The sequence below is a fragment of the Molossus molossus genome, unplaced genomic scaffold (assembly GCF_014108415.1).
Source record: "Molossus molossus isolate mMolMol1 unplaced genomic scaffold, mMolMol1.p scaffold_m16_p_13, whole genome shotgun sequence".
Lineage (NCBI taxonomy): Eukaryota > Metazoa > Chordata > Mammalia > Chiroptera > Molossidae > Molossus > Molossus molossus.
The window spans coordinates 90,166,070-90,193,826 of record NW_023425348.1 but is presented as its reverse complement, the minus strand read 5'-3'; the positions used below and the strand labels follow the sequence as shown (position 1 = coordinate 90,193,826).

The 27,757-nt window shown below is 58.2% G+C and overlaps 2 protein-coding genes across 3 annotated transcripts in view; one reads left to right on the top strand and one right to left on the bottom strand.

Moving 5' to 3' along the window:
• The window catches only part of MACROD1 (mono-ADP ribosylhydrolase 1), a 140,385-nt gene that overhangs the window by 33,576 nt on the left and 79,052 nt on the right, over nucleotides 1-27,757 (top strand). The window lies entirely within an intron of this gene.
• Nucleotides 6,450-9,141, bottom strand: FLRT1 (fibronectin leucine rich transmembrane protein 1). The gene has a single exon (XM_036259497.1). It carries the CDS (start codon nucleotides 9,094-9,096, stop codon nucleotides 7,072-7,074), a length of 2,025 nt encoding a protein of 674 aa, XP_036115390.1. The 5' UTR covers nucleotides 9,097-9,141; the 3' UTR covers nucleotides 6,450-7,071.

Below are 27,757 nucleotides of genomic sequence, written 5' to 3'. Positions count from 1 at the left end.
CCCCTTTGCCTCCCTGTTCACACCCTCCTGTGACATTCATAATGAGCCGGCACCCCCTCCAGCCAGCCGTGTTCACACCCCGCAGCCTCCCCCAACTTCCAGCACCATCCCTCTCCCCCTCCGCCTCTCAGATGACAGACCTCAGATGCTGGGCCATCAGATTCCTCCATGGCTCTCAGCATCTCTGTGAGCTGGAAGGCACAGGTCCCCCAGGTTCAGAGAACCCCACCCACCCTGCCCACTGCAGTCTGGTGCCCGGCCTTGGGCGCTGGGCGGGCTTCTCAGTGGGGCCACTGGCCTGCTGGCCGGTGGTGTGCTGGGTCCAGTAAAAAAAGAAAGCTAAGGCTAGTTTCAGTCTGTGTCTTCTTCTGGGTACCCAGAACCTCTTGGAACCGGACCAACCAGAGGTGGGTGGTCTCTGGGACACTTTGCAAACATGTCCTTGGCACAGGGCAGGTGAGGGGTGCCCTGGACCGCCCAGCTCCAGGGAGGTGAGTGTGTGGCCAGCAGCCCATGTCGCTGTGACTTTGCTCATCAGCTCGTGTTTCCTTTGTTTTTCTCCATTTTGAGGAGAAAGCTTGATTGGTTCCTCCAGGTGGGTGCTCAGGGTGGGGGAACTCTTGATGGGAGGGTCACACAAGGTGGGACACCAAGTTCTCTGCCCTCTCTGTCACCCACTCGAGGCTTGGCTCAGAGAGGGGAAACTGAGTCATCCAGGCTGGCCGCTGTCTGTCTCCGAGTGGCTGGATTTCCCCACCAGGTTCACAGCTGATGATTGGTGCGTCCAAGGGAGAGTGGAGGGAGAAGCCTCAGAGAGGAGCCCCTCCCTGTGCCAGGCTGCCACAGGGGCAGGTGCAGGACGGGAGGAAGGCCGTTGCTAACATGCCTGGGCCCGAGGGGCAGGCGTAAATGGGGAGGACAAGGAGGCGAGAGGAAGGTTGGAGAAGAGATGATGGAGCAGCCGTGTGCCAGGCGCTGTGCTGGGCTCAGTGACCCGACACGGAGGAGCTTGGGGGACCTGGCGCCTTGCCCAAGCAGCCGTCCACCCTGACAGCTGTAAAAGAGATTTAGGGGCAGTGACAGCAAAGACCTTCCTGCAAGGACTCTCCGGGCTCAGCGTTTTGGGCATTCAAGTGTGGGGGACAGCGTGGGTGGGTGTGGGAGGGATAGGGGTCAGGGTACCCTGCTAGCTCTGATGACTGCAGAGCCTCAGGGACTGGCTTTACTAGGAAGTGGGGGCGGGGAGAGCCCCCCCCCCCCCCGCAGTATGCCCACACTGCCCTCCCAGCACAAGCCGGGCACTTCAGTAACAAAGGTGGGGCGTGACCACGGTCCAGCGGGAAGGAGGGCAGGAGCTGCCCTGGCTGAAGATCTGCCCGTGGGAGAAAAGGCAGCTTTGCCCCAGCGGCCTCAGAGGTCTGGGCACACCTTGTGAATGCCCTTTATAGTGAGAAAGTGGGCCTGACCCCAGCGATAATGGAACTTACAGACCCAGAGAAAAACTGTATTAAAAATGCAAAGGGAAAGGGGGAACGTAGAGGGAGGAGGAATCGAGAGCCTGGGGAATCTTTTTGTGAGTGTTTTTAAAGAAGCAAATGTGGATTTTTCAGGCAAGTACTTGGAACATTTCAAAAGAAATGGTAAATGCTTAAAAAGGCGGAGTGAACAGTGCCCCAGGCAGCCGTCAACCTGGCTGGGATGGATGCATTGAGCCGGCAGCACCAGCCAGGGAGCGAGCACAGTGTGTTGAGTTGGGAAAACAGCCCGTGGGACAGTGGCGGAAGCTTGGGCGTGGCAAGGGCCCTGGCACTAGGGACGGCCTTGACCTGGGATTTGGGGACGCTGGTCATTTTGAGCAGTACAGTGATCATCTCTTGATATCTCCCTTACAGGATCCTAGGGGATAATAAAGTAAGGGTGGGAATCAGGATCTTCTAGTCAAAAAACCAGGCCTTGGCTTAGGTAGGAAAATATCTGCCATATCCTCATCGAGTACTTGAATGCTCCCAGTGACAGAGAGCTCACTGCCTGATTCCTTTGCTAGGCCAGAGTTTCTCTTCCCTGCTTTCAGTTTTCCCTTTACAGTTGGCCCCACTCCCTTCTCGCTGATACAGGGAATGGTCAGAGACAGACCCATCCTGGAACAGAAGGGAAGCAGTAAAGCTGGCCACTTCCCCTCACTTTGGACCCCTAAAGGCAGCGGAATCTGGAGAGCAGGGGTAGAGTGGATGACCATCGTGGGCCAAGTAACCCACCCTGTCCCAGAGGCTGGAGCACAAGGCCTGGGCAGGGCTGGAGCCCCAGCTCCATCAGGTCCAGGATATTCCCGAGTGCTCTGGCCTGTGTGGTGCCAGCCTTCACAGAACCCGTCCCCTCAGAAGCTGCAAAGGGGCAGCCCCTGAGCCCGGCCCGTAAAACCCCTGCTGTATGCATGGTCACTGGGGGCTGGTTCATAAAACTCGAACAATCCCCTTTCCCTTCACCCCAAGGAGTTTCATCTTTCCTAATCAATTTAGCAGACTCGCTTGGCTGTAAACGCTAATGATTTGCATTTTTGAGCCTTTTTATCCCTCCTTAGGAAAAAAAAGATGCCTCCTCTGTCTGCATTCTGGAAGGCCTGTGTGGGGCTGTGAATTGCTTGTTAGCGCTCAACCTGGCGACGATCCAGCGCCAGGTGTCTGTCGCCCGTCACCTGCACTGATTGAGCGCGGGAGGGGACATGGGCACATGGGACACCCACCGCTGACCCTGGCCATGTCCTGACCCTGAGAGCTGGGTCTGGTCCCTGGGGCCACCGGCTGCTGTGCACCCCGAGGCCCCTCCTTCCAGCAGATGCCCCAGTCCATCGCTCCCTGTCTGCTGCATCCAATTTTCCTTGTTGTATTTTTCATGAGCCTCAGATGCCCAGCCCCCTCCCTGGTGCGTTCAGCAGGACGCAGGTTTCTGGCGTGGAGTGGGTTGGCTTTGGACTTGAGCTGCCATTTTCGGGGGCAGGGTGTCCCCTCGCCCCCCAGCTCCCAGGGAGTGAGAGGGAGGCTCAGATGCAGACCCAGGCACACCCCCCAGCCCCTTCTCCAGCCTCTGGTCTGCTCAGATCCCAGAGGGATCCCTCACCTGGTGTCCCTCCCGCTCTGGCCCTCTGTCACATGTACTGGACCAACTAGAACCTTCCAGGATCAGCGGAGAGGAGCACCCAGCTTTACTGTGTGAAGCTGGGCGTCACCTCAACCCACACCCACTTCACAGGAGGGGAAACAGAGGCTGTGGATTTGCAAAACACGTTCCCTGCAGCTGTCTGGGAACCCTCCCTGGCCCCTCCGCACTCTTTGCCCGGCCTTGCCTCCCCTTGTTGGGGCTGGTGGGCCTCCCTGTCAGGGAAGGAGAAGAGGCGCAAGGCAGGTGTGGCCTTCAGGCTCTGGGCGGGGAGCCTGGGCCCCTCGGCCACTGCCGTCTTCCTGTCTTCCCCGCCGCCGGTACCTCCTCTGCCAGCGGCACCCAGAGCGGGAAGCCAGTACCTCAGCTCCTGCCCCCTAACCCTGCCCCGGCCCCGGGGGATGCCCCTGGTTAGCCCTGGACACCCGTTACCATGGGGGTGGTCTAGGAAGCCAGAGCCAATTTAGAAAAGATGGAGGCTTCTGCAGGCGGCCACAGGAAGAGGGAAGGAGAAGGGGAGAGAAGAAGCTTTTGATGCACACCATGTCTGTGGAACTGAGTGACTAATTAATAGATTTTATTCTTAGTAATCTCTTAAGCATTCCATACATTGGGCCCAGCGCCTGAGCTGAGCTTACAAGAGGCCTCATTCGCAAAATGCAAATGACTCGCCTGGCCCTGCCGCCTCCTCGCCTTCCCTGCTTGCTTGCTTGCTTTTTTTTTTAAAGGGGAAATTTAAAGGAAAATTGCCATGTAATAGAAGAGATTCCAATCACTATATCTAATTACCACGAAGGGTAAAGCACTTAACCAAAGAAGTGTCGTGGGCTTTCTTTCTTTTTTTTTTAAACTTTAAACCTGCCTTAACTGCCACAAAATGCGCTCATCAACGCTGGGGCCAGCAAGGTTGTCCTGGCTGGGTAGAGGCTGCAAGGGTCAGGCTGGCCGCCCACCGGAGGCAGATTCTAGACAGAAGTGGTGGCCCAGGTCCTGGGCTCGTCTTCATGGGCCCGTGTCCTCACAGGCATCCAGGAGGCTGGGCACCCTGGAATGCCCTCTCCCTCGTCACTATGTGGCCAGCTCGGAAGAATTGGGTCAGGAGGGAACGGGGTTTGAGTGGACCTGGCTTCAGGCGCCCTCCCTGGCTTGGGGGGACATGAGGCAGCAGACATTCGGGATCCCGCTCTCAGGCAGGATGCTGGAAAGATGTTGGGATGCTTAGGGCAGAAAAGACGAGAGCAGGCCCCAGGGCACTGGCTGGACCGAGTCTCCACAGTCTTCTGTGCCTACATACACGGGTGGGTGATGCCTGTGGGGAGTCAGGCCTGGGCTCTGCAGCCGGTCGTGTGAGCCCGGCCTGAGCTCTTGGTGCAAGGGCCTGGAGCAGGAGAGGGAAGCTGTCCTCAGGCCCAGGCGGGGCCGGGGCCCACTTAATGCGGGGGATGGGGGGCTGCTTAATGCTCAGGGTGACAGCAGTTCAACGCAGGCTGGCTCTAGGCCCCTACCTGTAGCCCTCCCTGCACTGGGCCACCTGCTGTTCCCAAATGCCTTCCTAGCCTCTGACGGGATGATCTGACCTCTGCCTGGCATGGGGAAAGGAGGGAGGAGGAAGGGGGACCGAGTATGTTGGCAGTGGAGATGTAGGGGCTGGTAGTGGGGTGCCGGGACACTGGCAGAAGGCAGGAGTGGTGCCATGAGGGAGGGGACCTCATTTCAGAAATAGCAGAGACCTTGGACTTCTATCCTCAGCCAATGCCCTATACCCTGGTGCACCCTCTGCTCCCGGCCACACCCTATGGGGCCCTCTGCTCCTCCCTGAGCTGCCGAGAACAGGATGGGCCGGGTCTGGGGGTACTACAGGCCAAAGGGAGGGCCATCCTTACACAGACATGAAATTAAGGCTTGGAAAAATTCTCTCCTGACATTGTATGAGAAGACGGGAAAGGGGGGGAAAGGTTTGTTTTAGAATGAAAGGTACCTGTGCCCCTCGGCCTCTCCCTGGGGCTGGGGAGTGGGGAGTCCCCATTTGGTGAGACCATTCCTATGGCCAGGCCGTGGACAGCCTGTGTCTCTTCTCCACCTCTCATGCAGGTCTTGTGTCCATTCCTGCCGACCCCCTTCACTGAAGGGCCAGTGGCAGCTTTCATGTCCAGGGAGCAGCCGGCCCCAGGCCTGCGACCGCTGTTCAGTCTTGTTCTGCCTCTGGCTTTTGTCAAAGCAGTCGAGGCCTTTTGAAAACGCCACCACCAGGAGCTGGACCCCTTCTCATCCTCCCTGCCCTCAGACCACCGTCCCTCCTTTGACATCACTCTTCCCCGGTGCAGGACAGTGGCCTGTTGACGAATGGCGACCCAAGTTCCCCCAGCACGGGGACGCAGAGAGCAGAACCCCAGGCACCAGTCTGCACTTCTTTCCAGATCTGCTGTCATTATTTCATCATCGTTTTCATCTCATGACTCGCCACACGGTACTGCCCGTTGATATGATGGCAAAGTTGATTCCAGAGGGAGGAAATAAAGCCTTAGGTCTTGTGAGGGCCCTGATCAGTACCCTTTGGAGGCTGGTTTGTTCAGAGGGAGATCTAGGCCTCTGTCTCCGGAACAGTCCCCGGGGTGGGCACAGCTGAGTGTTTTGCATTCAGGAGCGCTGTCTACCAGGGCTTTTCTGAGAATTTTCATGTCTTTTTCTGGGTGTTGTTTGAGCAGCCATGGAAACCATTAGGTCTAATCAGCTGATATTTTTTTTTAAAAAAAACCATCCCCAGGAGAAAGCATAGAGCACAGAGAAGGAACTGCTGAGCTGACTGCATGTGTGGGGGGTGGGGAGAGAGGGCGGGTAGAAGATGAGGACACTGGCAGTCAAAAAAGTTTCTCTGTATCAGAAAGAAGCATGGCCCAGCTCTGGCCAACCTGAGATAGGATCAAACTGAAAGCATACCTTGCCCAGGGTTCCCCCAGCCACCCATTCAGAACAGGCACACCTCTGCCTGTAGGAACGGCATTGTCCCCCACCCCACTCCGATCCCCAACACACTGGGTCTACTTACTCAATGATTGTTAGGAGAAAGCAACGTTTTCACGACTCTATTGTCTCAAGAAATTGTACGAACTGAGCCTAGAAGTACTATCAGGACTGTCTATGTGGCTCTATCTACCCATCAGTGTTTAGAGACACAACATAGAGATAGACAGGTTGAGAGACGCACCTCCAAGTGGCCGGAAAAGCCGCAGCTTCCACGGAGTGTGGTGCATGGAAGGGAAGAGGGTTTCATATAGGAAAAAGAGAGTTTGTTTTTTAATTGGTTACATCATTGTTCAAAGAACGCAGTAAAAGACGCAGTATTTCTGAAAATCTGTAAGGGAAATGGTGTGGAAAGAACCGAGGGAGAGATTTCAGGCCAGTATCTCCTTAGCAAAAGGAAAGATCTTTTCTTCCCCCTCTCCTTTGTGAAGAGCCTGAAAATCTTCCATCACGTCACTGCCAGTGAGCAGCCGGCCGCGAGAGCTGCGTGGGGGCCGCCGTGCGGCTGCTCCTCTCCGCCGGTCCCTTTGTGACGGCCCCGAACAGAGCATGAGGCGCACACAGACGTTGTACAGGTAGCATCTTTCCAGTTCAGGGAAAAAGCCCCGGCCCAACCCTTCCTGCAATATTATTTTTAGTCCTTCCCTCCCCAACTGGCATAATTCTGTATAAATTATGTCTTCAGCAACGTCAAACCCCGCTCCTGCCTTGTATCCTTAAAAAAATTTTTTTCACCCTGCTAGAAAATTGTCAACCCTCCCCAAATTTTGATTTTTGCTGGGAAAGTCATCGTGGTGTTTCTTTGCCTTGCTCTGCTGGATGGCAGCAAGCTGGGCAGAGCCACTGGGTCGCCATGCCAGGAGGGGGCAGGAGCTGGGGGGACCTGCCAGGCAGGCATCATGTGTAGGAATAGTCTATGTCAGGGATGCCGCCGTCACGGTAGCCCCGTGTGGTGCCATAGCCAATGGTGTGCGTACCCTTGCAGAGGCTGCTGCCGTTGGAGGGGAAGATGGTGTGGACCACATACTCCTCTTTGGCGCGGTAAGGGTTAATGGGCAGCATTTGCAGCCCCGGGCCTCGGATTTCCAGGATGGAATTATCTTTTTTGGTCCCCGACTCCATGTAGCTGTCCTTTTTCTGGCTGCCCCGGTTGTAGGCCCGCTCCCGGGTCAGGAGTTCGCTGGCTCGGTTCACGTACCAGCAGATGGCCCCCAGGACCAGGAAGAGAAAGACAAGGGCCACACCGCCCCCAATGATGCCTGCCAGAGGCAGGCTGGCCATGGGGTTGGCGTTCTGCTCCTGGTTGAGTGTGGTGGTGGGGCCGTAGCTGTCGGCTGTCTCTGCCTTCGCGCACACGGGCGTCTCATCGGCCACATAGGTGTTGCCCGTCTCCATGGTGACCATGCAGATGATATAGGTGGACTTGGGCTCCAGGGCTGTCAGCAGGTACTCTGTCTTGTCCCCCTGCACCAGGGTCTCCGTGATGGAGCCCACAGCCGGGCTATGGCCCAGGCGCAGCCAGCTGAGTCGGAAGGAGGAGGCAGGGAGCGTGGCCTTCCACGTGATCCGGATGGAGTCCGCTGTCAGGGGCTTCACGTGGATGACCAGGGTCTTGGCACCATCGCCTGTGGCCATGGGGTAGTCGAGGTTGGAGTCGGGGAGACGCAGCCCCGGCCTCTTGGCCTTGAGGGTGAAGAGTGAGCCCTGGGGCGTGGTGGCGGAGGCGTGGTTGCTGGCTGTGGTCTTGGCGGCAGCGTTGGCCGCACCACCTTGTGACCCCGTCTCGAAGCACTCGTCCATCTCACTGGTGATGTCTTTGATGGCCATGCCCCGGACCTTCTCGGGGCCCTGGCACATGAGGCCTCGGACATTGACCACGGCCGCCCGTGCCTTCACCCAGTCCCGTAGCCACATGAGGTTACAGCCGCAGAACCAGGGGTTGTTCCTGAGCAGCAGCTGAGCCAGGTTCTCCAGGTCGTCGAACAGGCCGCGGGGCAGTGTGGTGAGGTTGTTGTTGGACAGGTCCAGGCGCTCCAGCTCTCGCATCTTGGCCAGCGTGTTGTAGGGGATGTGGCTGATGGCATTGTCCTGCAGGTAGAGCTTCTGCAGGTGGGCGCTGGGCAGGTTGAGGGGCGGGGCGGCCAGCGAGTTGCGCACCAGCGAGAGCTCGGTGAGGTTCTGCAGGCGGCTGAAGGTGTCGTCGGCGATGCGCTGGTTGGCCAGCAGGTTGCCGTCGAGCACCAGGCGCCGGAGGCTGTTGAGGCCCTTGAAGGCGTGCAGCGGGATGGTGGAGATGCGGTTGTCGTCCAGCCGCAGCTCCTCCAGTGTGTGGGGCAGCCCCGAGGGGATGCTGCTCAGGTGGTTCCGGCTCAGGAAGAGTAGCTTGAGCTGCTTGCTGTCGGCGAAGGCGTCCTCCTCGATGCTGACGGTGGACACGGAATTGTCGTCCAAGTGCAGCTTCTCCAGCAGCGGGATGCGGGCCAGCGAGTCCCTGGCAATGGCGCGCACGTTGTTGTCCTGCAGGTGCAGCTCCCGCAGGGAGCGGGGCAGGTTGACGGGGAACTCGTCCAGGTCGTTCTCATACAGGTAGATGACCTTCACGTTAACCTTGGTCTTGAGGTCCTGGGGGATGCCAGCGTTGTTGATCTGGTTGTTCTGCAGGTAGAGGGTGGTGGCATCGTCAGGGATGTCGGCAGGGATGGAGGTGAGCCCCCGGTCGTTGCAGTAGATGAAGCCATTGTCACAGCGGCACACCGAGGGGCAGGTGGTGCTGTCGATGACTTCCGTCAGGAAGGCGATGAGCCCGTAGCAGAGGAACAGCCAGTCCCGCAGGTCCATGGTGGCCGTGGTCATCACGACAGTGGCTGTAACGGTGGCAGCAGGCGTGGTGGTGGCGGTGGCAGTGGGGTGTGCCACCACCATGGTGGATGGCTGGGGGAACCAAGCCTCACCTGACTTGGGGCCTCAACACCTGCAAGGAGCACAAGACACGTGCGGTGAGAGCGAGTCGCAGTGACTACCCACGTGCCGCCAAGGGGCCGCCGCAGGTGGGTGTGGGGCAGAAATCAAGCCTCGAGGCGCAGGCACTACGACTTGATCAGTCAGGCTTAGGTTGGACTCTGGCGACATCTGGCTAACATTAAATCTCAGTGGGAGCAAGATGTTGCCCGTGAATTAAAGGGACGCTGCGTGGCCGCCTGGACGATGACTGTGCCTCGGGTGAGGTTAATTTAGTGAGTGGGGGCCACACCGCAGCTTTGGTCTCTTCTTTCAAGATTTCACACTAAACCAGTTTTTACGGCTAATGCTAAACCAGGCTGGTCAATGCCGATGGGATGGATTCAGGGCGTGTTTTATGGATTCTGAGCCATTTCTCACTGGAATGAGGTTCTCACATCTGGCTCGGACCCAGGGTTTGAAGGGAACGCTTGTTTCTGGGAGGGCCCACGAACTCAAAAGGAGGGAGTGACTAGAACCTGCAAAAAAAAAGAAGCTGCCAACGTCGTCACTGTGAGCAGCGGAGAGTGGGGAGCTTCATTGTCTGGTGTTAAAACATGTCCTGTTTGTCACTCGTGCATTTTATAGACAGAGGAAGGAGGTGTCAACAGAGCTGTTTTTCTCGTGTATTTACAGAAACCGCTTTTTACCAGAGGTGCCCTCCCGAGCTCTGCGTTGCGTGTTGGGTGGGAAATTATTCCACACCTCGTCCCCTTCCAAAATCACACAACTTTAAAATGTATAGATGTACATATCTGTTTTCTTGCATTTAAAGAAATGAGACAAATAAAAGGAGAGAGGGGTCCATGCTCTAAGGGAATTGCCTGGAGGTGTAATTTCAGTTTTCACAAATGGAAAAATTGCAGCATAGACTTTTCTCATCGTTTTACTGTTCATAGTGGTAAAAAAAAAAAAATCAATTAAAGAGAAATTATCTTTCAGCCTCAGTGGGGAAGGTGTCTTCACGCAGCCAGCAAAGGTCTGCTGTATAAATCTAGGTTCACGGAGGTGTTTCAGTGGTGGGACACAAGGGCCCCTTAGAGTCTGGGCTGTGGCCCCGGGCTGGAGGGCAGCCCTGGAGTGCACAGCAGAATCAGGACACGCGCCAAAGGAGTCGGGGCCTCACTCCCATGCCCCAAAGACCAGGCGTCTTCGTTTCCCAACCACCTCAAACCCTCTCCCTTCTTTGTCTCTCTCTATACCAGGACTACTGTTCTCTACCCAGCCAACTGCTCCTCACCCTTCAGGACCAGGCTCAAATGCCCCATCCTCTGCTAGGTTTCCTGATGCCAGATAGCTTCCCTCTGCTCCGTCATCCATCCTTCTGCCCACCCACCCACTCACTGAGCCATCCATCCTTCCCTCCATCTATCCGTCCCTCCATCCATCCCTCCATTCCTCTATCCATCTATCATCCATCCCTCCGTCCATTTATCCATCCCTCCATTCATCTGTCCCTCCCTCCATTCATCTCTCCCTCCCTCTATCCCCATTCAATTAACCATCCATCCATCCATCCGTCTGTCCATCCCCATTCGCTCATCCATCCATGCATCTGGCCATCCCGCCACCCAGCAGATGTTTACTGGGCATGTACCATATGCCAACCCGTGTTCTAGCCACTTGTGATTCCATTCTGGTGGGACGGTAGCTCAGACTGTAATAAAGACCTCACTTAGAGCTTTATGAATATTTAAGTCATTTAATCCTCCCAGCAAACGTGAGGTCAGAGCCCTTCTCATTCCCATTGAACAGATGAGAAAACGGAAGCTTGGAGATGTGAACTTATTCAAGGTCATGTGAGAAGTGGTGAAGGGGAGCCTAGGCCAGAAGCTTGGCCAGCAGGCTCAAAGTGCTGTATATCTGTGGGCTGTGGGTCACGCTGTTTGGTGACTAGTGTTTTAATATCCCCTGCTAAACTTCAGGTGCTGGAGGGCAGGGAGCAGGGGCTGTGTTGGCCTGGTGTGGCCAGGCACCGGCGACCACAGGAGCACAGAGGGGCTGAGAAAGCAAGAGCACCTCCGCCACTCGCCCCATTTGTGTTTACAGGGGCCTTGCCCAGCCCGCAGCTCCAAGCCTTCTGGAGAGAGCTCAGGCTTTGCCCGTGCTAACACACTGACCCTGCCCAGGCTCTGTCTGCAGCATGAAGCTTTGTCCGTAACGTCCGCCCAAGGCAGGTCAAGGGCCAGCCCAGGACGCCTGGCTGGAAGCAAGTATGTGCTGGGGGAAGGGTGCCTGTGGTCTGCACCTGGAACCAGAGGGGGGGACATGGGGGAAGGGGGACTGATGAGACTGCCCAGCACTCTGGGCCCCTGAAGCCAGCTCAAGCTCCCTCCCACCAGTGCCCACTGGCCTGAAGGACCAAAGACACTTGCCTGCTACCTCGGAGCTCTGCCCCCAGCCCAGGCTACGGGTTCTCACCTTTCTTATACCCACCCCGCACCTCGGTTCTCTGTGGATTGAGCTGTCATCTTTGTTTCCCTGACCAGGCACCCTGGCCACTTCCCACCCTGGCTCATCTCTCTTCCAGAACCTTGCCCATACCTCCCAGCCCATGCTACCCTCAGCGGCATCGAGAGTCACCTTGTAAGATCTAGGAAGCATGGGTATCCCAGGCCACCCGGCCCTTATCTGACCGCTGACTCCCCCCACCCCTCATTACCTCCGGGACTGGGAAGGGCACTGGCCCAGACTATAGGACACATGGGCTTGAAACGGGATGGTCACACAGACCTGGGTATGCTGACCTTCAGGGGACAGGGGACCCCTCCAGCCAGGCCTCACCCCCTACCCTCCATAGGCATATGTGTGTACCGTTGCCCACCGATCATATACACACAGTCCTCGGCCCCGTTTTACAGCTGAGCAGCCTGAGGCTCAGAGAGGCGAAGGGCCTGTCTAGGGTCACAGCCAGCCCAGTTTTCCGCTGCACATCTATCCCTTACTCTGCATGGAGTCAGACCCTGAAGGTTAGGGAGCCTGAAGGTCCTGTCTCAGCTGCTATGAGCAGAGTCAGGGCCAGGGCAGGTGCCGAGGACGGGAAGGTGCAGCCTGCCCAAAGGCCACCTTGCCTCGGTCTCAGGGGTCAAGCCTCTGCCTAGGCCCCCAGCAACTGGTCAGAGGACACACCCCCTCCCTGTCTGTCAGCGCTGAGTCCTGGCACAAGGATGCGGGTGGCCCCCGGGCTCTGCTCTTCCAGGCCAGTGCCCGGAGCAGGGGGCAGGCTTTTTAAGGCCAAAGGCAAGGCCAGCCACCGCCTTCTCTGGCATGGATGTCAGTTCCCGGTGCCCACTCAGCTCACGGCCACAGCCCTCAGCCTCCAGAGGCCGCGGCATCAATAATAGAGTGTAAATTGCACATTTCAGAGATGTCTGATGGATAACCGAGAAGCGTTTGGGAGGCAGGGACCCAAGGCCTTTCCGTTCCCCTGTCTGTGGGTCTCATCCATCTCCCCTGTCGCCCCTTCCCCAAGGCCACCGAGGCTGAGCCCCCTGGCTACAGGAAAGTAGGGCGGGGCCTGGGGTGAGGAGTAGGAGCTCACCTCGCTGGAGGAGCCGCCAACTGCCCAGGTGCTGGGCAGCCTTTTTAGCCCCTTGTTGTACGTTGGCTAAATTAAATTAATCCGGTAAATCGCCCATCATTTACAGGGTCAACTGTCATCATTGCATGGGTCCCACGGACTCCAGCGTGGTGTGAATCATGACCTGCCAGCTTCATGACTGACAGCAGGATCCTTGATCTGCTGGGGGGGTGGGGGAGGGGAAGCAGTGAGGTGGCTCAGGCTGGAGGTATCCAGACCTCCATTAGCCGAGGGGGCACCTGGGGCATCATTCTTGGCATTTGCCGTCAGTCACTAGCTCCTGCCATCTTCCAGAATAGAGAAACCTGAGCTTGGGTCCTGCCTCTGCCACTTCCAGGCTGTGTGATCTTGAGCAAGTTATTTGCCTTCTCTGGGCTTGTTTCCTCATCGGTAAGTATGGTCATAGTAGTTCTCCGTATAGGGGAACTTACTGTGTTGAGGAGTCAATAAAATAGTATGTACAAAGTGCCCCATCACAATTGCAACCTATATGTAACATATACACGAGGGTTAAAAAGCTGCGGTAGCCCTGGCTGGTTTGGCTCAGCAGTTGGAGAGTCAGCCCTTGGACTGAGGGGTCAAGGGTTCGATTTCCGGTCAAGGGCACATACCTGGGTTGCAGGTTCGATCCCCAGCCCTGGCGAGGTCATGCGGGAAGCAACCAATTGATGTGTCTCTCTCATGTCAATGTTTCTCTCTCTCTTCATCCCTGCCTTCCATTCTGTCTAGAAGTCAACGGAAAAATATCCTCGGATGAGGACTAATAAAAAATAAATTAATTAAATAAAGAAGCTGCTGTAATTCCCAGCTGCCGCAGGCACACTGGCCCAGGCTCTGTGTTAGCTGCTTGTCTCTTCCCTCTGCCCCCCGTGCCCCTCCAGGGTGGACTGGAGCCTGCAGGCCATGCTCTTCCTGGCAGGACTCCTGTCGGTGGCTGTGATTCTGGGCCCCCACCTCATAGTGTGTATCTTCGGCCCCCCTCCTGAGAACTGACCCTGCACCTGGGCCCCTGCACCTGGGCCACACAGAGCTGGCCCATGAGCGCCAGGTAGGAGTTGGAGAATTCCAGATGGGGGTGACTCCAAGGAAGAGGCGCATGGACCAGAACGGGGAGGGGACAACGGGGCTAGGTTCTAATCTGGCCTCACCAGTCCCCAGCTGTGTGACTTATGGCGACGCCTCTCTGGGCCTGTTTCCTCCTCTGTAAGGTGTTGCTGAGGGAGGGGCTGTGTGAGTGCCTAGCACAGGCCTGTGGTTTTGGAAATAAGAGCTGCCCCCACTATCTCCAGGGAGGGACCCCAAGGACCTCTGTCCACGAGGCCTGGCTGAGCTTCCCAAGAGGGAAACACAAGTAGGCCGGGAGCAGAGGCCGGGACCGTGCCCCCCTTCCTGTGCCCCTCCCAGTCTCCCTTCCATGAGAAGGGTTACTGTCTTTTCCCTAAACCTTGCCAGGTCCTGAGGCCCTACTGGCAGAGCAGGGCCCTAGGCAAGAGTGAGGTGTGCAGCCCGGGCCGGTTTGGCTCAGCGGTTAGATCGTCGGCCTGCGGTCTGGAGAGACCCGGGTTCGGTTCCCGCTAAGGGCACGTACCTCGGTTGCAGTTTGTCTCCAGCCCTGGTTGGGTCGTGCGGTGGCAGCCACTCGATGTGTCCCTTTCACATTGATGTTTCTCTCTCTCTTCCTCTCTCTCCCTCCCACTCTATCTGAACAAAAAGTGGAAAAATGTCCTTGGATGAGGATTAAAAAAAAAGAGTGTGGTGTGCAGGGCAGACTGGGGACCGAAGCAGTTTCAGCCCCAGAACGGGAAAGGCAGGGGGACCCCAATCCCACTAAGCAGAATCACCAAGGCAGGGTCACTACCATACCTGTGATGGGTCCTCAGCAAATCTTTGTGTAAATGAACGAGGGGCCCCACAACTTCTTCCCCACCAGCCTGCGCTACCTCCCTGGTTATAAGCAACATGGAGGGAGGAAGGTCAAGGGGGTGGGGGGCATGGCCTCTACCTCCCCATGCTTAGGGAAGCCTGGAGAGGGCTCCCCACCTCCATAAAGCCCCTCCCCTATGAAGGCAGGTAGCCAGCTGGCCTGACTGGGCTCCGTCCAGCTGCTCCAAGCAGCGTGGCCTTGGGTGTCAGGCCTCGCTCTGGAAAAGGGACCATGAACTAGCCACGCCCCTGGTGGGGATAAAGCCTGCACAGAGGGCCTGGCGCAGGGCGGTGGTCAGAACTGGGACCAGGACGGTCATTAGCAATAGGCAGCACTTCCCTTGGGTCCAGGAGATGTGACCGGCAGGTGAGCAGGGGAGCCTGGGACTTTAGTGGGGGTGGGGCTCCTGCCCAGGCCAGTCTACGCCCACTGGAGGCCCCTCCTCAGGGTGGGGGGCCCTTCTGACCCTACACTGCACAACTTCACCCTGCTCTGTCTACTGGTGCCATTGAGAACTTGTAATGCGTGGGGGGTGGGGGTAGGGATTCTTTTAAAACCTAAAGTTAATTATTTTTCTAATTTCATGCTGCATGCATTATGCATCAGTAGTTATCACTGGCAGTAATTGCAGGCAGGTATGCAAATCCACTAAAAATGTACCTCGAGCTCATCTCTCGTAGGCCGCCTGGGCGGTGCCAGGTGCCGGGATGTCCCGAACTTCAGAGAATGTAAATCGCTTTTAAAAATAAGACTTTAAAATTGGGTCTTGGGAGGTTAATTATATTGATAACAGTGTTCGATATTAAACTGTTCAGGGCCAGGAGGGGGTGGGCGATGAAAGGAGACACGTGTAATTTTGTTTCTTTCTCTCCCGCATTATTTAATAAGAGGTTCCAGCACCTGACATTTCCCTCTGTCGTGTACGTTTTTAGTAAAGCTGCCGAGACGCAGGCTTGGTTCCTTTGGGGAAGGAAAAAGGAGAGGCTGGGGCGTTTCAGAGGTAGGCGAGGGGCCTGAGGGTCTTTGTCCTGGGGGGCTGGGAGGAAAGAAGAGGGGGCAGAGCCTGCAGGCTGGCGACAGCCCCTGAGAACGGGGCAGTGGTCCCCGGGGTCTGCCCTGCTGGGATTCTCAGCAGCCAGCAGGATCCTGGCAGCCAGGGGCCAACAGAGCAGCAGGGTGACCGGAAAGACTAGGCACGGTGATGCCTACTGATAATAAAACAGAGGCTTGGAGCTGGGTGGGCCCCCTGGGAGCTGTGGCATCCTCAACATGCAGGCCCTGGTCCTGGTGAGATGCCCTAATTATTTGGGACAAGTTGACTTTCTAACCCCTGCCTCTAGAATGTAAACTGCTAGTCCCGGTTATGTGCTGTCTTTTGTTTTATCCTCTCCCGAGGACATTTTTCCATTTTTGTTCAGATAGAGTGGGAGGGGAAAAGAGAGAGAGAGAAAGAGAAACATCGATGTGAAAAAGACACATCGAGTGGCTGCCTCCCGCACAATCCCAACCAGGGCTGGGGACAAATCGCAATGGAGGTATGTACCCTTGACCGGAATCGAACCCAGGACTCATTGGTCCTTGGGCCAATGCTCTAACCACTGAGCAAAACCGGCCAGGGCCCGTTCTGTCTTATTCATGGGCCTAGCTAGCCCAGAGCCTGAGCCAGGAGTTGCTCATAAACATCTGCTGAATGAATGAATACATGAATGAATGAATGAATGAATGAATGAATGAATGAACGAATGAACATGCCAAAAGGGAGGTCCTAGGACCCGGCAGTAGGGGAGAAGAGGGAGACTAGCCCTCCTTCAGCCCCACCCCAGGAGGTAGCAGTGAGCCAGGTGCCCTCACCACGGTGGCCCAGAGAGGCAAAGGGACTGGTCTGAATTGTGCAGTGTGTGGTGGACACAAACCCAGGCCTTGGACTCTGTGTCCATGGCTCTTCCCTTCCCAGGTGTCTTACCTGCCGCTCAGCTGGGGAGGCCCCACCCTGGGAGAGAGCAAACCCAGGGAAGACCCCCTGCTGTCTGCACTCATCTCCTCTCATATGGGGGGACCAGCCTGGAACTGCGCAACGGTAGGTCCGCCTCCAGGCGTCAGAGGCTGCTCCCCCTTTCTTAGAGATGGCCCCGTCTCTCCCACCCCCACAGTAGGCACAGGGTGGAACCCATTCTCAGGAATGGGGAGGGAGAGGATCTCACAGATCACCTGCTTTTTACAGAGGAGGGGAAACCAAGGCCCAGAGGGGGAAGGACAGGTTCAGGGCAGAGAGAAGCCTCCAGCAGCTGTGGACAGTCCTCTCCTGCCTGCCTCCTCCGGCCTTGGCCCTAACTCTCAAACCCTTTCCTGGGGGTGGGCATGAGAGGCGACGGTGGACAGTATCTGGCTGAATCAGGGTCTTACGGGGGCTGCTCTCCGCCACCAGGGGGTCTGCAGCCCCTCCGACCCTGGGGTCAGACCAGGAAGTGGCAGTAACTGACCAGCCTGAGCGCCTGGGCCCTTCACAGACTCTGCCCTTTGCAGTGGGCCCCGAGGAGCCTGTGCTCCAGTGCATGAGGGGAGCACACTGAGGGCGGGAAGGGGAGTGCCCAAGGCCACCTGCTCACGAACTGGAAGGCCAGGGCACCCACCCACGTCCCGCTGGCTCCCAGCCCATTTTTGAGGCAGAGCCAGGCACTGAACAGGTTCTCCATAAATAGTTGGGGTGCAGGCCTGGGGGGCCATAACCAGCTGCTCCCGTCTGGCTTGGCCTCAGCTGCAGGGATGACCTCCAACCCCATGTAAGGGCTGGGAAAAGAACAGGGAGAAGTGGCGGGGAGGTGGTCGGGTTTGGGCCAAGCTCAGGCTCCAGTGGGCCCCACTGCTGGGCCGGCGCCTTTATAATAAATAACAGCAAATAGCCCATCCACAGGGCATCTTTCACACTGGTGGCTAATAACACACTATTAATGCCCCCACAGATGGCGTGCGCGCCATGCAGCGCTGACGAATGTCCCGGCCCGGGTGCAGTCATAAATCAGCCCCTCTCCTGGGGAAGTGCACGGGGAAGTGTCATTTTCCATCTTGGTAATGAATTGGGGCTTTCCTGCCCTGCCCAGTGCACCGCCTCCGCTCCAGGTTGCCTGGGACTGGTGTTTGGGAAGGCTCGAGTCCTCCCTCTTGGCCTCTGGGGATGGGGAAGACAGGACAGGACCCTGCCCTCCACTGGCCCAGCTCCAGCAGACCCCAGGGCATTCTCACTACCCCTGAGATGGAGCCAAGCAGCTGCTGCCCCAGGGCCAGCAGGAGCTGGACCGAGGCGGGTGGCTTTAGATCAACCCCACCTTGGGTCCTCCTGGCCAGCACTGAAGTTACACCCAAGGTTCTGCCTCCTAAGGCCTCACTGCTGCCCCCTTTGGGCAGAATTCAGAGGGGCTCAAAGTAAGACTTCCCTCCAGGGACAGCAGGGCCTGGGACTGGGGGTGGGCAGCAGTGTACTCCGTGAAAAGCCATTCCCTTAGACCCTGGAACAGAGCCCAGCGGCATGGGGCCACCAGGTAGCAAATGACCCCTCCCCTGGCCAGCAAAAGTGGCCAGCTGCCTGAACTTCATGTGTGGGGTAGGTGGGAGGGAGCTACAGACCTAGGGAGCTCTGAAAGGCCCCAGCTGACCCAGCCTGGGAAGAGGGCGGACCCTGGCTGTGTGGTCTGGAGGTGCCCTCTGCACACAGGGGCCACCAGAGCCCTCTCCCGTCCGCCTTACCTCCTTCACTGCAGCCCTGGAGCCTGCTGGTCCGGCTGGGACGGCCGCTCTGGACGCTGTGCTTGGGTCCAGGTGGGCCTGGGCCACGCTCACATTCCAGCCACCACCCTGGCACTTGGGGTGCAGACCACAGACCTGGGGTGCTGGGTGGCACTGGGGACACCCCGGGGCACAGGGAGGAGGCCCTGTGCTGGACTCTGCTTGCTCCTCGAGGTCAGACGTGGCTGTGGGTCCACAGCAGCATTCTCGGCGCCCTAGGCCTCTCCCCGGTGGTGTCCCATGCGCAGCCCGAGCGCGTTCTGGGCCCCTGCTCCCCAGGCATGCCCTACGGCCAGGCGCCCGTCCTGGGGGTGGTCTCTCGATGCCCCCTTTCAACTTTTACTCTTTTGTCTGTTGGCCTCCACCTCCTCCAAAAGGCTTCTGCGTGGCTTTTACCACCCTTTCTTTACCAAGTTCCTTTTTTAATCCCTTTAAGTCACTTGGCAGAATGGGCTCCGGTGCAGAGCGCGCTCTTGTGTGACAGAGCTGAGAGGGAGCCGCTCTCCAAAGGCCAGGTCTTCCTGCCACTCAGGCTGTGTCTCCGGGGGGGAGGAGGGGTCCATTACCCGCCGAGGAGTTCAGATGTTCACCGGGGGCTGCGCTGCTGACATGCACCACCGAGCTGTCAGGCCCCACAGGCCCCTCTTTGGGAAAATGCTTGGGGAGGGGCGAGGGGTTCAGTCTTGCTTGGCTGCTCCTGTTTGCAGAGAGGTTTTCTTGCTGGGGAGGTGGGAGTGAGGGGGGATGGGTTATTCCTGCTTCACCTCCTGGCCTTGTCTGTCCAAAAAGGAGTTCTTCTCACGCGCTCCCTGCCTCCTCACCTGCCAAAAAACAATGGATGTGCGGGGATTAGGAGCCATCCGCAGACAGGCTGGGGCTGCAACCCTCTCCTCCCATCCCTTGGACCCCATTTCTTGAACGCCACCTTCCCATGTGCTGGGAGGGGGCTGGGACTATTCTCCACCACCTCCCTTCTCTTTTCAAATCCAGATAGCAAACAGCTGGCCATGCACACCCCCTTCCTCCCAGCACCCTGGTCCCCTTTCCTGGGGGTGGAAGAACTGGAAAGAGAAAGGAAGTTCTGAGAGCTCCTGACCCTGCAGGGGCCCTGCTCCGGTCCAGAGCTGGCTCCGCTTTCCCCAGCACCTGCTCCTCTCGCTACTGTCATTCAAAGGATCCAACTGGGCCACCATGGCCTCGGATTCTAGAACAAGCACTGCCGTTCCCGCTGCCCAGAGGAATCAGGAGCATCAGGGAACCAGCGAAGTTGCATCCCTGCCTCTCTCCTGCGACCACCCCACTCCCCAGGCTGGGGTCAGTGCTCCACACCCCCAGCTGCCCTTCTACAGAGACCTGGGGGCAGGGCCGGCTGTGTGCAGGAATCCGAAACCAGCCCAGGCCCTGGCTGCCTCTCTGCTTGGCCCTCTCATTAGCATGGCGGTTGAGGGCCCGGTGTCCGTACTCCCCCTGTAGGAGCCCCTCTTTGGAGAAGTGCTTTCATTACACATCTGAGTGTCAGCTCTGGTCTGAAATAGGATCCAGATGGGCTCGGCTGCATCTGGGCCCTTTTTCTGTAGGGCCGAAGGTGGCTGGTTTGAGAAATGCTTGTTGTCAGGGGCTGTTCCAAATAAAACGATGTTTAGGTAAGTGTTTTAATAAGCCCAGAGCCCAGACTTGGGGCTCACTGCCCACGGGGCGCTCCGCCTGGCAGGGAGTGCATTCAGAGAGAGGGCTGGCCAGGTAGGGTGCAGGCTACGGGGTTGACAGGATGGGGGGTCTTGGGACAAGCTTCCCCAGGGGCAAGGAGAGTTAAGAACCAGTAAGCCCCAGGGGACATCCATCCTGAGGGGTAAGCAGGCAGGTGGGGGGCGGCCCCCAGGAAGGGGCAGGGTGGGGGCTGGACAGGAGGGAAGACGACAGAGACCCCTCGTGAAGGGTGATATCGGGCTCCAGCTCCGGCTCTTATAGCTATTACACCCACGTGGTTTCATCCAATTATAAATTGTAATTTCTCTATGAAAGCAAGAGATGGAAAGAGTCCAATGAGGTCATCTGCCTCCCTGGCCGGGGCAAGGAAATTGTTTTATACCACAGGGGTGGGGGCGGAGGTGGCCGCTGGTCCCCCATGACAGAGAGACGCTACCCGAGTTCTGCTTATGGAACAATGGACGCAGGAGGCAGCTACATCCCGCCGGCATCGGGCCCGTCCACCGCCCTCGGTATCAGGGCAGCGCTCCTATGGCAGCCCCAGCCCCCCTCCCCCCGCGAGCTGGATGACCAGGCCCCCCGCAACGCCGTGCCCCTCCTGCAAGAGTCCGACAACACCCCTCACCTCCTACACTGGGGTGTGTGGTCGCACAAACCATGACAGCAATTACTTAGTGTCTTGGAAGGAACTGTCCCCAGGCTCAAGGAAGGGACTGCATCTGCTTGTCGGAGACTGATCACTGAGACAGCCTGGCTCCTTGCCTTGCACACAGAAGGTGCCTAATTAATGTACCCCATGAACTTCCCACTCTGCTGCCTCATTTACAAAACCCAGGGTCCAAGCAACGTTCTGGCCCATCCAGCTTTGTATATCCTGGGTCTGCCTTCCCTATGGTCCTGCAAAGCTTCCTGGGAACCCGGGTGCACCACACACCCCGGACCCCACTGAATATCCTGGGCTCCTTGAGTGTTTCTGCCTTGGGTGAGTGGGTGTCTCTCAGGCGTCTGGGGTGTGTGTGTGTATTCCAAGATCAGCCTGGTGGGCAGCGCTGGGAGGCGTGAACTTGTTCCGCGTGTGGGTTCATCATAATGACCGTTAGCAGCCACCTGTATTCACCAGGGTCAGGAATAACTATGTAAACGCACCCTCCTGGCAAACAGCTGCCATCAGAGCCACTGAGTCCCCAGTGGGCACACAACTGGACCGAGGAAGCCGAAACCACACAGTGCAGACAGAGTTAGTGGTGGCACGTGGACTTTTTATGCAGTCAGTCAAGTTGACCAAGGACGAAATGAATCCGCAGGGTCCCAAGGGTTCAGTAACCAGGGACCCCTCTTTGGCCCCCGCCTCTTTGGCCAGCTCATGTGCACACAACCCATGAGACGGCCTCTGCTCACCCCCACTTTGCCTCGCCTTCCCCTCTGCCCACCGGTCTCTGCGTTCGGTACCAAAGAACCATTTTGGGGGTCAACGTGATAAAAGCGTCCATTGGTAACTGCTTGAGATGCTTACACAGTTTTGCTTTGTGTTTTAGATACTATGTAACTATTAAAAGAAATCGGGAAAGGGGGAAGGAAAGCCGCGCACAGTCCCACATCTCCACATCACTGCGTTTTCCACCTAGAAAGGGACCTGTCCTTCTCCGGGTCATTTCTGTGTTGCTGTCTTCCCTGAGCCTTGGGACAACCCAGCATGGCTGGCAGAGCAGGGAGGACTGTCCCCATAGTGCAGGTATAGTGGGGACTTGAAAAAAAAAAAGGAGGGGACTTGTGCACTGTTGTGCGACCTACAGGACAGCCAGGGCCTCAAACCCAGTTCCCTTCTCCCTGCATGATGCCAGTCTCAGCACAACAGAAACATACCGTCAACCAAATACAAGGTGGCCCTGGGCCCACTGCACTGAGACACTTTGGCTTTCTCCTGAGACTCTCTCATGCAATCATCCTTTCGTCCATTCACTCCTCCATATATCCATCCATCCATCCATCCATTCACTCCTCCATATATCCATCCATCCATCATCATCCATCCATCTGTTCATCTCTCCATCCATCCATCCTGCAAAAATGTACTGCGTCCACTCATGCTCCCAGCACCATGCAAGACACTGGGACCCAAAGAGGAGCTCCTGACTTCCAGCAGCTGGAGGTCCAAGAGAGTGGCCACTGGTTTGCAAAGGGCCACGTGTGAGACACACAGGGCATTATGGGAGCAAAAAGTCCTGCCTTGCCCAGCCTGCGGGAGCAGGGGGTGTGGATCACGGACTGCCTGGGGAAGGTGGTGAGTGCTGTGGTTCTGGGATCCTCCAGACTCCCATGACATGACAGTCACATGTGAGCTCAGTGTGGAGCAAAAGTGGGGCAGGTGTGGCCAGTCTCCTCCGAACCACCTGTCCATCTTCCAGAGCCACGCCCCACCTTTGGACCTCCGGGCTCCCCGCCTTGGAAATGCTCTTCGCGGTTACAGTTCCCGGCTGCCTGAATGATCGCTCCTCACTGACATTAATTCTTATATTAGCAATTAGCCCTCCTGCTTCATTCCAACCTATGGCTCTTAGGACAGATTTTTATGTGTGTGTTATTAATCAGACGCCTAGGATGTGCTGTTGGAAACCCAGGTGGGCTTTATGGCTGCAGACTGAGCCAAGTGGTATTTTAAATGAACGCCACGCCCGCCCCCTCCCTGGACAGGTGTGAACAGGGCAGGGTTTAGATCACTGTGAGCGGGTCGAAGCTGGCGCAAGCTAGGAGGCCCGGTGTTTTCTTTCATTTCGGACTTCCAGGCTGAGGTCAGCATCTGTGTCTGACCTTCAGAGATGAAAAGGTTCTTTGTGACTCAAACCTGGAGTTTGTTCCGTGGCTGCTGACTTCCTCCCATCAGGATGGCCGTCCACAGGGCCTGTCCCTTTCCCCCACTGCAGTGTGCGGGTCACTCCACCGGAGCCAGCACGGACCTGGGGGAGGCTTCCCCTCTGCGGGGGCAGAGGGCTGGGGCCGGCCGCAGGGCAGGGAGGATGCTCTGTTCCCCTAGGACAAGGTGGAGGGTGGAGTAGGAAGCACGGTTCAGGCTGAGGAACAGCATATGCGAGAGCTCAGAGGGGGGGCTGGGTACCATGGGAAGGCGGGTGCCCCAGAGGTCTGAGTTAGTGGAGGGCAGTGATCTGCTGAAGTGGGGTTGGGGGGGTTCGAATGCTCTGCTGAGGGCCTGTCTTCACACTGAGGGAAGTGGGGAGCTGCGCATGTGCCTGGGCAGGGAGGGGCATGACCAGGTCCGCAGTTTAGAGAACTGGAGGGTGTGGGGTACGTGGGAGGGGACCGGTGACCCGCTGGGACAGTGTCCTCAGGAGCAGGGGTGGAGGCCTGGGCTGGGGGGAGGAGAGCAGCGGGTTGAGGGGAGGGGCTGACTCGGAGGCCTCCCTGAACACAGGCTGGAGGGCTGAGGGGGTTCCCTCCCCCTTCTGCCTGCTGGAGGGTGGCCGAGCCCTCCGGTATGGGTTCCAGGTGCCAGGGGCAGCGGCAGCCAGAGGCCTCAGGAGGGGCATGCTGGAGGCTCTGGTCCCCCCTCTGCACTGCCCGCCCTGCCCCCTTCTCACTCTGGCTCCGCACGCACACGGCACCCACGTGGTGGGTGAGAAGGGTGGAGGCGAGAGCCTGCACACTCAGCGTGAACCCTCCAAGCTCCGCGCTGCTAATTAAACCGTTTTCTGACAAAACCCAGACTTTGGGGCTGGGTGTGTGAGCCAGTCTGCGGGCGGCTGCAGGGGCCAACGCTGCCAGCCAGCGGGCCTGGACCCCGCCAGAGCCCACCCTCAGAGACAGACCAGCGGGGGACCGGGGTGGGCAGTGCCCTGAGCAGGGAAGCCAACAGCTCCAAGGGCCCAGGGGGCAGCCTTTCTAGGACAGAGCTTCTCCAGGGCAAAACGTGGGACTTCTGCCATGACGGTGGCTCTCCCTCCCTCCCTCCATGTGCGGGCTGGAGCCAGGACCTGGGCAGGTGGCCTGGGAGTTCACGCCCGTCCTCTGGTGCTGGGCTGGTGGAGCAGACCAGACGCCAAATCAGCCTGGACTGCTGGCACCCACCTGCCCACTGGGCCCAGCAGCCCCTTTGCTGCACTGACGGGGGGGTCTGGAGGCCTGGCCCTACCAGGTTAGGGTGCTGCCCCCACAACGCAGAGTGGGCATGGTCGTCCCTGGGCTGCGACGAGACAGAAGAGCAGCAGGTGCCTGAAGAGGCTCCCATGTCCGCCCGGAGTGCTCCCGAGCCTTTGAACTCTGCACGGGCCAGTGGCAGGAGGAACCTGTGTGCCAAGTGAGCAGGGGCGTGGTGGAGGAGGTACAGCCAGCCAGGGCGGCTGGCACCCAGCCTCTGGAGCGGGTGGCCTTCGAAGTGGCCACAGGTGGCCTTGTGCTGAGGGGCAGAGGAGGCGTGGGGACGCACAGGGCTGCCCCTCAGCACAAAGGGAGGGGACAGTGGCCAGAGCCTGCCTGAGCATGACAGGGGGCGGGAGTGGCAGGCCTGGGCCTGCTTTGGGCTTTGGCTTCTGGGAATGAGGCTGTGGGCTGGCCGGGCCCCGCCCAGCAGGGCTGCCGTCACTCCTCTGCTCCGGAACACAGGTCTGTGTCTAGCCCGGGGGACCTGAGTGATGATGATTCTGGGGCCACCGCAAAGGCCAAGGCCAAACCTTTCTCAGGAAACTGGCCTGCTTTTGGCGGCAGGACAGTGGCGATGTGGTCCTCGCCCTGAGCCCATGCGGGAGTGGGCGGGAGAGGACCTGGTCCCTCTCTCAGACGGGGCCCTGCTCCTGGATCAGCTCCCTCCTCTGCCGCCCCCTGCCCTCAGGAGCCCTACATTGTAGGGCCAGGGTCCGGTGCGCACCTGGGGACCATTAGCACCCCTCCAGTCTCTATTCAAAAGCCACTGACCACGCTCAAAGCCACAAGCTGGGAGCTCCAGGCCACACACCTGTGTCCTCCAAGTGGCCCAGGTGCAGCTAGGGGAAGCTGCCTTTTCCTCCAGAGTGGCCACTTCCCTCCCACCAGCTGTGCCAGCTCCAGCCCGGAGGGACAGGCGCCCTCTCGGCTGCTCCCAGGCGCTCTGGCTTCCCTGCACCAGCAGAAGCCCATGCCAAGGGAGCGTCGCCTGCGTGTTGGAAATCTCCCCTCCCCTCCCCTCCTTCCCGTAAACACCCTCTCCGTGCGCGCTGCCACCCAGGCCCAGCGGCCAGACTTTGTTAATATTTACAGCGAGTGGCTCAGGAAGCTATTAGCTTCCTTTTCTTATTGTTAATTGAAAGAGGAGAAAATGGTTGTAACACTTCAAAAGGACTTAAAGTGTAGCCTGAGAGGCTGACTGAATTGGGAGGAAGGGACAAAGAGAGACCATTCGAAAGAAAGAAAGGAAGCCCACACCTCACGCGAGGGCCCACGGAGGCTCTGAGGACGCGTGGCTTTCCGCTGAGGTCCGCTCCTTGCTGCTCACTGTAGAGCTTCCTTTTCATTCGCGAGCCTGCCTAAGGAGAGGAGGAGGAAGAGAGGATTCCTGGAACACTTCTGTTAACAATGAGCCTCTCTGAAGTTGGCGGCTAGCGAGGCCCCTGGTACTTTCGCTCCTGGAGCTGGGCCTGGCCTCGCGCGGCGCGGCGGCTGCAGGTCTGAGCGTCCCTGACCTGTGGCACAACACACAGGCACGCGCCTCCCAGGACGCGGGCCCAGATGGGCACTGGGCTAGAGGGAATCCCGCGCCCCTGACCTGGGCGTGACCTTGGGGAAGTGCTTGGACCTCAGTCCCCCATGGCCTCCAGGAACAGCCAAGGATGCCATGGTCATGGTCGGGGGGCACTTTCTGAATCGCCTTAGACGAGGAGCTGGAGGTCTGGCACCAGGCCTCTGACCCTGTGGTCGGCCTCCCTGAGCCACTTTTCCCAGAGAGAAATGGTCTGCCCACTGCGCCTGCGCAGTCCGCTTCTGGAGTCCGCCCCGTGCTAGAAGCCACCAGACGGCTCTGCGGTCAGATAGGGCGGTCTGCCCTCCGGGAGCCTGCCATTCGGTTCTGGCTGACAAGTGTCCCCTCCTCCAGGAAGCCTTCCCTGACCCTCCTTTGTTCCTGGCCTGCTTCGGAATGGCCTCTCGGGCTCCCCTGGCCACTGCTCTTTATCAGCCTGGTCTTCTTGTGTCCGCAGAGCAAGGTGGCTGACTGTCAGACTGTTGCTGGATGGGCTTCATAGAGGGGGCACACGGCACGCAAAGGAGGTCTCCACCCTGCCCCCTCCCTGCGTCTGCCTTGTCACACCAAACAGGAACCCAGGTCAGCCTCCCATGAGCACAGCCACGCTGCAGGGCAGGAGGCCCAGGGGGCGAGAAGTGGTCAGGGCAGTCACAGAGCAGGGATGGGCTGTTCGGGGAGGAGAGGGGTCCTCTGTGCTCCGTATTTTAAATGGCTCACCCAGAGAAGGAAGACCAATCTGTCTGGGAGGCCCATGAACTAGAAAGACCAGGACAAATGTACTGGGAAGGGTTTAGTTAAGGGAGAAATCTGTAACAGGCAGAGATGCCTGAATTTGGGCTAGGCCGCCACTGTGGGGGTGCCACAGCCCAGGCTGGATAGGGGTGGCCGCTTGGCAGAGAGGTCAGATGGGGATGAACAATGGAGCAGGACCTAGATGGCCCAGGCCTCCTTCCCCTGAGGCCTGCTTATGTGGCCATGCTGCGCTTTCTCTGGGTCACCCCCACTCAGCCTCCGCCCTCCTCCTTGGGGCTCCCTGCCTCCTACTCTTAAGGGCAAGGACAACAGCCATAGTTGACAGGATTGAGTTCGGACACAGAGCTAAGTGCTTGATGTGGGAATAATAACACTACAAGTGTAGAGCTATACAGGAGCTGCCCAAGGTCACACAGTGGGTCCACTGCAGAGCCTGGATGCAAACCCACTCTGTGCTGTGCCCACAGTGGCATGACCTGTGTGGCCAGGGACGAGAGGGCTGCGCTCAGACGGGCAGGCGGCTGCAGGCGGGAGCTCCCTGCACAGTAGCACGTTAAAGGCTCTGAGAAGTCCTGTCTCAAAGATACCAATTGAACCGTTCACTCCAAGGGTCACCTGTCCACCTTCCACAATTTGCATGTTCTTCAAAATATGCTTTGGGAGATACCTCCTGATGTTCACACAGCCGTGTAACCAGTCTTCGGTGAGTGCCTGCTGTGTGCCGGGCAGTGGCCCTGTGCCAGCGACACGCAGTGGTGAGGAAGGGACGCCCCTGCCCTTTGCTTGCCAGCACCTAGCTCAGCGCCGGGCACACAGCAGGGACACACACCTTCAGCTAATGAGGGCCAAATGAGAGGGAATGGATGGGGTAGACTGCTGGGTTGGACCATGGGAGCCCCATGTCCTGCCAGACGCGGTCTCTGCCCTGTGCCACCCCATCTCTCCCTCCTCCAGTCCCAGCCCTGATGCCAGCCCCTCCGGCCACACACAACCTGAGCCTCCCCTGGCAGGGAGGCCCACCCTGCCTCTCTGGTGGGTCAGAGCCCTCTGTCCCAGCCCGGGCCCGCCAGGTGCAGCACCCCTTCCCTGCCGGCCCTGTGGTCCCAGCCTTGGCATT

Excerpts from the sequence above, each read along its gene's own strand:
- FLRT1 (XM_036259497.1), bottom strand. The coding sequence starts at position 9,096 with ATGGTGGTGGCACACCCCACTGCCACCGCCACCACCACGCCTGCTGCC.